The sequence below is a fragment of the Hippoglossus hippoglossus genome, chromosome 8 (genome assembly GCF_009819705.1).
Source record: "Hippoglossus hippoglossus isolate fHipHip1 chromosome 8, fHipHip1.pri, whole genome shotgun sequence".
Classification (NCBI taxonomy): domain Eukaryota; kingdom Metazoa; phylum Chordata; class Actinopteri; order Pleuronectiformes; family Pleuronectidae; genus Hippoglossus; species Hippoglossus hippoglossus.
This window is the reverse complement of record NC_047158.1, coordinates 14,114,469-14,124,136: the sequence shown is the minus strand read 5'-3', so window position 1 is coordinate 14,124,136 and position 9,668 is coordinate 14,114,469. Positions and strand designations below refer to the sequence as shown.

At 44.3% G+C, this 9,668-nt stretch overlaps 1 protein-coding gene across 1 annotated transcript; it reads left to right on the top strand.

Moving 5' to 3' along the window:
- The first annotated feature begins 2,059 nt into the window (after positions 1 to 2,059).
- On the top strand, positions 2,060 to 9,468 carry metrnla (meteorin like, glial cell differentiation regulator a). The gene is made up of 4 exons (XM_034593612.1): positions 2,060 to 2,431; positions 4,189 to 4,577; positions 8,237 to 8,296; positions 8,418 to 9,468. The coding sequence occupies exons 1-4, from the start codon at positions 2,316 to 2,318 to the stop codon at positions 8,729 to 8,731; spliced, it is 879 nt and encodes a 292-aa protein (XP_034449503.1). The 5' UTR covers positions 2,060 to 2,315; the 3' UTR covers positions 8,732 to 9,468.
- Positions 9,469 to 9,668: the final 200 nt, after the last annotated feature.

Below are 9,668 nucleotides of genomic sequence, written 5' to 3'. Positions count from 1 at the left end.
GCAAAACACCATCCACACGCAAAACATCTTTTTTTAAAGAAAACGCACTTGAGTGATGAGTAGTTTATGTTTACTGATGCACTCAGTTCTAATGGACCCCCGCCGCTCTACAAGACCCTGCAGCTCTTTTTAAAATCAGAAACACCGCTATGCGAAAACTGAGGCTCGGGACTGTCTTCAAACTTTGGTTGGAACTTCTGTGTCATAAAGTTGAAGATCAACTCTAAAAGTAACTTACATATCAAAGTTAATAATAATTCCACAATTTTTATTGGATATAATGAAATGACTCTTTGACCTGAGAGCTGTGTGGAAAACGTGGTTTGGTTTTCTGGGATGAGGTTTTCCAAATTCCCACTCCTCTTGTAAATGAACCACTGTGACATTGTTGAAATTCTGGGGGCACATAAAAGAAACATTCGAAGTTGTGTTTGCTTGACGAATACTTTCATTCATTTACTCATCGGTGGGGCCAATATTTGCAGATTATTGTGGGGGCCATGAACCGAAGATTGATGGTTTTCAATGTCAGTTGGTTCTTCTGTCTCTCGAAGAATTGACGTCAACATAAATAACAGCTCAAAGATGAGGATTCAGAAGCACAACATGTTGATCCTACATACACTGATGCAAATAACTGGGTAATTATACCAACACATTGTGGTTATTTGTGTGATTACCAGTTAGCTTTTAATAACACAAATACACTAATTATCAGCTCCTACATCTCAACACATTGCACAACTGCTGCAGACTGTTGCACAATGCAATTAAAACTGAGCAAAGTTATGTTTCTGTATCACAGTTAAACTTAAAATGTTAAATCCTGGCGGCTGCTCGTGCCGGTTTTACTCACTTCCTGCTGAATGTATCAGGTGGGTTGTTATAATGATGAGGTTTAAATCATAACCACATAGCAATATTTTTAGGTAAGAAACTATTCTTTTCTGGTTTGACCAGAGGACAAAATGTGAGGCTGTTGTTGTTCGCAAAAATCTTGACTTTGATGCTGCCTTCAGGTGCTGTCAGAACTTTGACACTTGTTGTTGGACAGGTTTGACAACTCATATCAACGCGTCTCAAAAAAACAATAATAAGGAATGGGGAAAGTTTCTGTGATCTTCAAACTACTGAGCTGTAACTTTAAATGTAAAAAGGACACGGTTAAGATACAGTATATCTTAATATCAAGTGTATTGAGGAGTAAGAGAGGACCAATGACAAAACAGAGTATATAACAATAGTAAGATAAGTTACAAAAATATAAAATAATAAACTAAAATAGCATGAGAAATGACAAATGAGAAGATAATGAATGTAATATTGCAAATATTCATATATATATATATCATCACATGTGAATGATGTAAGTGACATTTCACTTGAGTAACAGTGAAACAGTGATATTGGTCTTATTGATATACTGTACATGATAATAATGTAAGTGATATTGTATATGAAATAATAAATATAACAGCACATATAGAACATGATAATAAAAAGGGTGATATTGCATATGTTGAGCAGTAATATTGTACATGCTAAACAGGTAATATTGCAACATTCTGTGTATTCTGTGTATATATGTATTCATCTATAATACAATTGCTCTGGGGTAATGGTTAAAAAGAATTGTAAACCAATGTTCTATAGAGATGAACTGTGACGGATTATAAAAAGCACGATAAGAAAATGAAGCGTTAAGAAGAAAAAAACTTAAATGTGTTAAATAGAGAATTGAACAATTGGAATAATAAGAAATACAAAAAAACAAACACAACAGTGATGAAGAAAAATAAACATTGGAAAAAATGTAAATAGCTAAATAAGATACCAAAAAAAATGAAGAGAATAAAAGTTATAAATAAACAAATACAATAATAAGAAATGCAAGGATGAAGAAACCAGTAAGTTCTTACTTATGGTCCAAAATTACTTTTACCAACTTTATAAGCACTGCAATGACACGTTAAGCTAAAACTGTGAATTCGGAGGCTGGGCCGAGCACCTGAACGCAGCAGAGTGGGCAGTGGTGGACGGGGTGTGACGTTGAGAGTCATTCACGGCTGCCCGGACTCGAACCTCTACACACGGTTCACGGATCGCTGTCAGTGTCGAGGCGCTTTGCCACCGAGTTTCACTAAAGCGCCTCAAACTCCTCCGACCCTTCCCGGGAATAGGACGAGGAGACTCCGGGTCGACGAAGCGGAGCGGACCGGGGGCACATGGAAACAACGACATGTAGTCGGAAACAACGGCGGCGGATTTTATCGTAGTTTCACCGGGGAAGAGGCGAAGTGAGCGGCGACGCAAACATGCTCACCCCGGCCCCGATGCTGGCCTCCCCGCTGCCTCTTCTCCTCCTTCTCCTCCTCCTCTGTCGGACGTGTTTGTGCCAGTACTCCAGCGACCAGTGCAGCTGGAAGGGCAGGTGAGCGTCGATCGATTGGATTCGATCGGTTAATCGATCTGAAATCAGCGCGATTTAAAGTGTTGGAGTGAAAAGCTGCTGCGACCTGAAGTGACTCAGATCAAAACTAGACTCCACAGCGGAGTTGGAGGCAGAAATGAAAACAAAAACTACAAATATGGCCTGAGATTATGAACTTTATTGATTTAGGGAAAAGTAAAGTAAAGTAAAGTAAAGTTGTTAAACAGAACCACGCAAGCGTTTGTCTGTGTTTGGGCTTTATTTATAAATGTATTATTGGCAAAAGTAGTTGATCATTGTAAAGCTCTTTATGACTCATAAAGTTTTTCCAATACCTTTGAGCTGAGTATTATTTTCCCTTTGGAGTATGAACATGAAATAAACATGAAATGAATCTTTTATTCACCCTTTCCAATGATTGGAAATTCAATCAGCTTCATTATTGAGATGTTTTGTTCATGTTTTTCTCTCAGGGTTATTAATAAGCCCCACAGACACATTTAAAACTATATAACATGTACATCCCATCAAACATCCGCTGAAATCCTCTTTTTTCTTGAGAGGCTGCTCTTCAGATGCTGTGGTTTTGTTTTTCATCCTCCAGTCAGGATGGGCAGAGACGATACTCAGCACTTTGAGCTCCTAACCAATGATCTGTTGTTCATTAGTGAGCCTCTTGACTAATCTCCTTTAATTGCATGCAGAAGTGATGAAGTTAGAAAGGACTTAATTAGAGGCGTGCGGAGCCGAGCCTGGTTATGGGTCTTCGGCTGCATATGCTCAGCATGTGCCGTGGGTTACTTTAGATCTGTGGCAAATTTGAATTTCAGCATCTCATTTTCGGGGAACTGGGCGTTTCTCCCCCTAGAGTCAAACCACTGGCTTGGCATGCACATGCTGGTAGACTGCTGATGGCTTCCTGCCTCTGGCTTTGCCACAGAATGACTGACAGACCCGGAGTTTTCAAATCCTGACCAGGCATTAAGTTCTGGAGGGAGTCATTTGGTCACACTGGCGCCAGAGTCCGAAGTGCTGCCCGGACGAGTCTCTTCCAGTCTCTTTGGTGGCTTGAAAGCGAGGGGAGGTTCAGTGCGTGACCTGCATTTGCACTTGCATGCAGCGGGCCCAGCTACTGTTGCGGCTGTTGTCTGCCCAGAAGCCCCTGTGTCCCTCCATTCATTCGTTTCTGCTTCCAAACTCTTCCCAAAGGCAGCCTGCCAGGCACCGGCGCTTTTTGCCAAAGCCCCGGGAGGAACAATGTGGCATGGGGAGTGTGTGTTGGAGCTGAGGTCACTTCGGCTGCTCCGGCTCGTGACTGGTCATGCAGCCAGTCTTGCACACAGACGGTCATTAATGCTTTGGGAGGAATGTGGTCTAACGTCCTCGGAGGTTGCCCCAGGGTCTTCACCTTGGTTGGTTAATTCAGCCTATAAATGACCAGAAAATGTTTTTTAGATAACTGAATAATCTCTTAAGGTTGGAAGGGCCCACAGTAGAGCGCAGCAGTAAGCCAGGGCCCAACAGGCCTTTAAATTCAATCAAGCTGCACCAAATTTCACACACAAAACATACTCTTTCCCTAAATGTGCTTTCTTTATCCAAGGTCCATCCATTCATTGAAATCTGTTAAGCTATTTTTATGTAATCTTGCAAAACACAAACCGACCAACAAACAAATAAAAAGGGGTGAGAACACAACCTCCTTGTAAGAAGATTCAGGGTGATTGACGCTTTTTCCTTTCTTGTTTGTCCTCTAGCGGTCTGACCCATGAAGGCCACACCAGGGACGTGGAGCAGGTGTACCTACGCTGCTCCCAAGGCTCTCTGGAGTGGCTCTACCCCACGGGGGCCATCATTGTGAACCTCCGACCCAACACGGTCTCCCCCGCCGCCGCTCGCCTCTCCGTCTGCATCAAACCCTCCGAGGAGTCCAGCGGCACCAACGTCTACCTGGACCGTAACGGGAAGCTGCGCTTGCTGCTGCGAGAACAGGACCAGGCTCAGGCCAAGGTGCAATGCTTCAGCATCAAGGAGGGGGCGCTCTTTATCGAGGCCGTCCCACACACGGACATCAGCCGGCGGATCACAGCGTTCCAGTATGAGCTGGTCAGCGACCGGCTGGGGGCAGAAGCACAATCGCTTAGTGGTGAGACATTTTTTATTATTATACTTCTACTCTACGATATTAGTGGTGAGCCTGTAGATAAATGTCTTGTACTTTATCTGAGTAGCCATTATAAAGGTCTGCAGATTGATTCCCTGTAGAACTGGGTTCCTTTGTCCCCTGTGGTGTGTGCTGTGCACTAAATGCAGCCATCTACTGGTGGAAACTTTTATTCAGTTGGACTCTAATAATAGGAAACTCAACATTTGCTCCAAAACACTGAAGCCAAAGTCCATTTCTCTGCTAGAGTCGTCTGAACGTTTTGGTTTTGGGGTAAAATATACTTCTTGTCAAACTCCAACTTCCACTGCAAGTATCAAAACATCAAGGTCTGAAGCCCCTTTATGGTTTCATGAAGCTTTCATTCTTCAGGATCAAATATTAAAATGTCCACACTTGACTTAGAAAACTCACCATGGCTCTAAACCGAGGTCATTTTCTTTGGACGGCCTGTGTGCGGGGAGGGGCGCAGCCAAACACTGGGCCTCCGTTGAAAAACAGCCATGTATTTTCACGCTGCGTACCTGCCAAACCTGCACAGTTTCAAGCTGTGCAACTGTGCAAGCCACTGTGGTTTTTTCCACCTAAAGCGAAAATATGAGTGGTATCAGGCCCACATCTGTTTTTACGGCTCTCCGGGTTCACATGTTATATTGACATTCTGCGTCATTATCTGGAACTGCAGAGACAAGGGGAGAGAGATAGGGAGAGAGAGAGAGGAGTTAAATGCCGAGGAGTGTGTGCAAAGTTGTTTTCATCCACATTAGTGCACTCAGCTCGGCTCTGTAGCGTAATCTGTTGTCGATTTGCATATTTTGTAATAGCCCGCCATTGGCATTGAGCGCGATAAATAAAACGGAGCAGTGGTTTTCGTCTCTTAGACATTTTTACACCTATTATGCAACGCACACTGGAGTTGAGTCTCTCAAAGTGAAACACACACACACACACACACACACACACACACACACACACACACACACACACACACACAGACACACACACACACACACACACACACACGCCCCGTCCCTGGGCCTAACGTTTTGTTTTACGACGCGTTCGTGTGACGTTATGTTTGACAGCAAATCAGCAGCATTATAAGATCTCGGCACAAACATGCTGCATTCTTATTGGCTCACTTGCGCTGATGACATTTACTAATTAGGTATCCAAATTTGGTACCAAGGCATTTTTCGATTTCCCTGATAGCATCTAAGCAATTTGAAAAGCCATAAAAGTGTTGGGAGTTCTCAGTTTCCAGCCCTGATGGTCTGAGACGGCACAGCGATGATTCACAAAGACAGCGGTCTCGTGTCAAGTGAAGCCCGGACTGGTGGATTGATTGCTCCTTCTTCTCATCTTCCTATCTTTTTTTTTTCTGCTGTTTCTTCAATCCTTCCTCTCCCTTCGTCTTCTCCCTGACCCGCTGTGCTGGGATTGAGTTGCTCACCATCAAGCTGGAATGTTTCTCCAACCAGATGTTGGGAGGAACTTCTAGGAGCATACAGGCTCATTTCTCCCTCCCCGCTCCCTCTTTGCTCGTTTGTCACTCCCTTTTAGCTCGCTTAAATTATTCTCCCCCTTTCCTCCCCCTCTCACCATTTCCTACCTCTTAATTTCTTTCTTGTCTATTTATCATTCTAGTATTTTTCTTTTCATTCCTCACCCCCCCCTTCATACATCTTCCCCTCTCTCCCCCCTGACTGTTTGAAGTGGTTTTCGTCTGTGCCGAGTGGTATTAGCAAGTTGTGCTCCATTACCGTGGAATGCATCAGGCCCCAGATGTCGCAGGGACATCATGTGCCCCTCCACTCCGCCTTTTACCACTCCTCCCATCCCTCATCCCTCTCCGCTCACTGTGAAGTGGTTCGGATCAGAGCGGCGCTGCATGTGCACGGGCCAGAGAGAGATGCTGACTCGGCTCCCAACCCATTCCTGCGGTTCTGTTTCATGTCTGACATGTGAGCCCCGCTCTGCTCCGCGTTGGATGAAAGAAAAAACACCCCTGGCTTCGGGCCTCGGCTCGCTGCTCGGCTCGCTGCTCGGCTTGATGCTGTGGCAGCGTGCAGGCTCACTTCTAAGTGCCTTTTGCACCCGGCTACGGGCTCTGGGCGAGGTCGGCCGCTCTGAAGTCTCCCGGCTCTCCAGCTGTTCTTAAGCCGTCCGAGCTTGCGGCTGATTGACCTCTGATCTCTCCGGTGCTGCGGCAGTGCCTCATGTTGCTAGCTGACCTAAGACATACTCACCCCTCACCCTATATGCTCAACTTCAGACAAACCAGCTAAGAATAAGCTCCTTAAGATGATAGAGGGCACTCATTTCTTCTTTAGTGTTTTTAGACTCAATTCAAAGTAGCGGTCGACTTATTTTTCTCTTGACGGCATGGCTTCTAAACTAGATTAATATTTACGCTTAGCTTTACGACCAGATGTGTAAATTAGGGTGGTTTCTACTCTAATTCTGTTGCCCCACCCATCAGCCCACTGCTGCTGACTTGACATCCCTCCCGACCTGCCCACTCTGCTGCTATAAGGAAAACCACAGCGGGTCGGAGGCTAATGAAGGCGTTGGGGTGAAGCTTGCCGCAGGACCACCTGAGTCAACTAATAGACTTGACTGGTCTTGTTTAAGGCACTTTCTCCTGCCATAAACCACTGGTGGAGGAGTTGCTGCTCTATAGCCTCCAGTCATAGGTGAAGTCTAGCAGGTTTTTAAAGGGCCATTTCAGTCAATTCACTTTTTTTTACAACCAGTTATTTGCACTGTAGTTTTGAGACAATACCCTCTCAGGGTCGTTTTATTGCTCCAGACAAAACGTTATAGTAATGTCCTTTTTTGTGGATCTATTCTTATCTGCCTCTTTAGAGGCTATTTAAAAAACTCTCCTTGATGTTGTGGTTGAGATTGTGCCGAGTGTTTCGGTCGCAGCAGGTCTGCTAAAGCGCTAACAGAGCTCAGGTCAGAGAGGTAGCTCCGCGCCTTGTCTCTCTGCTCTTCTTATCCTTTTCATCTGGTCCTTGTTTGTCATGGGGTGTCAAGGGTTTCCTGTTGTGGTGGGGGAGCTTATGGAACAGCACCCCTGAGCATTAAACACGCATGAACGCACGCAAACACACACACACACACACTAAGATTCACGTACACACCTTAGCATTTTTGTTTGTGAGCAATTATTACCTTCATTTTATGTCCATCGGCTCTGTTTGGTGCAAAACCTACTAAAATTGTAATCATTTGCAGGGAGGGAACATTTTATGACTTTCCTGTGTGTGTGTTCCTGTACTTATACCTTTGTGGGGACCATTTTAAGCATAGACCCTACAGACTGAGGACATTTTTGGAAAGTGAGGACATTTTTACATTTTGACATTTTTCAAAGGGCTGTTTGAGTGTTATGACTTTGTTTTAGTGTTAGCATTAGGTTTGGGTTAGGATTAGGCATTTAGTCTGGATGGTTGGGGTTCACCTCACTAAGATAGAAGTACAAACATGTGTTGGTTGGACCAGTTGTTGACCCATCCACAAGATTTTTGTCATGCTGCCAGTCCTGCAGTCCCAAATAAATCATTGTTTTCTCCTGTTTCTATTTGTAGTTCTCAACCAAACTCATCCATCCTCTTCCTTTTGTTTCCTCTTAGCACCCTGTAAGCCCTGCAGTGACGCTGAGATGCTTCTAGCAGTTTGCACCAATGACTTTGGTAAGTAACACTGCTGTTTTGCAGAATTAGAGACTTCCTGCTGGTGAATGTCATATGAAAACAGTCTGTGGAGTGTGTTCCCTGTATCTAAATCTATGTCTTCCTGTTGTGGTGTTTCCAGTGGCACGGGGCAACATTAAGAAGGTGGAGCAAGAGGAGGATCACTCCTCTGTCACTGTGGCGATCAGTCGCCTCTACAGACAGAAGACCCAGGTCTTTGTATCTGGTGGTGTGAGGGTGCGGAGCTGGACCGGCCGCATCAAGATGCCCCTGCACTGTGGGGTGAGGTCCGGAGAGGGCGATTTCCTCTTCACTGGGACTGTGAGGTTTGGGGAGGCCTGGATGGGCTGTGCCCCGCGTTACAAAGACTTCCTGCGGTTGTATCACGAGGCGCAGCAGCAGGGGAACAACCCCTGTCAACTGGACACTGATTGACAGGGTTACCTGCCCACGCCTGGAAATATGACAAGTCTTCACCGGGTGGTGACGAGAACTGAACCAAGCGTTAGTGCTGAGGAGAGAAGAGGCGGACGGACTGGCCCAGTGGCAGCGCCTCTCTCCTCTCCTGCTGTCTTGTGACTCTTTGGAGACAATGGACCCTCATGCAATAACCATTCACATGAACAGATTTGTTCTTAAACGGAACATATGAGTGATTTTGGAGAACATGCCGCATTCACCAAATTTGCGTATTTTGAATTTTCTTTCAGGTACGAACACAATTTAGGATGAGAATACAAGAATGTTCTTGCATGAGGGAAAACAAACGGAGCTCCTGAATGTTCGCTGGACTCTCGATGTTCTCACTGTGGAACATGATGCAGCGTGGAATGTGTTCGGACTGCCTTCCCAGGTTTTAAATGTAGCAGACGCCGTTTGGTTCCTATGTGTATAAAATGTGAATGAACGTTGTATATTTTGAAGCTCTGTGTGCTTTGTAAAAAGCTTGATGTACAGTTCTGAAGTTATTTCTTATGACAGAAATGTATGAAGTGAAATCTTCTTATTTTTATTTTGTTTAAAAAATGATCCACAATTAAACGCCTGAATTCATTCATGTGCTTTTCAGGCTGCACAATTGTTTAAAAAAAAAAAAGATAACAAAGAAAAAAACAAACAAAATGCAAAATGTTTTTTTTTTGCTCTTGAGAATAAAAGCTTATTCCAGTGAACGGTGTTCATGTCCATGGTGTTTACATGTCATGAGATCTTCAGTGAGTAAATGGATATTTGACTTTATTCCTTCGAGGGATCGGATGAATCTTAGTTGACGAACAGAAAGTTCATAAGAACATATTTTGAAAATGGACTGTTCCATTACACCTTTTTTAAGCCGGAAAAAAAAGATTGTGTATTTGCTACTTTTTCCAAT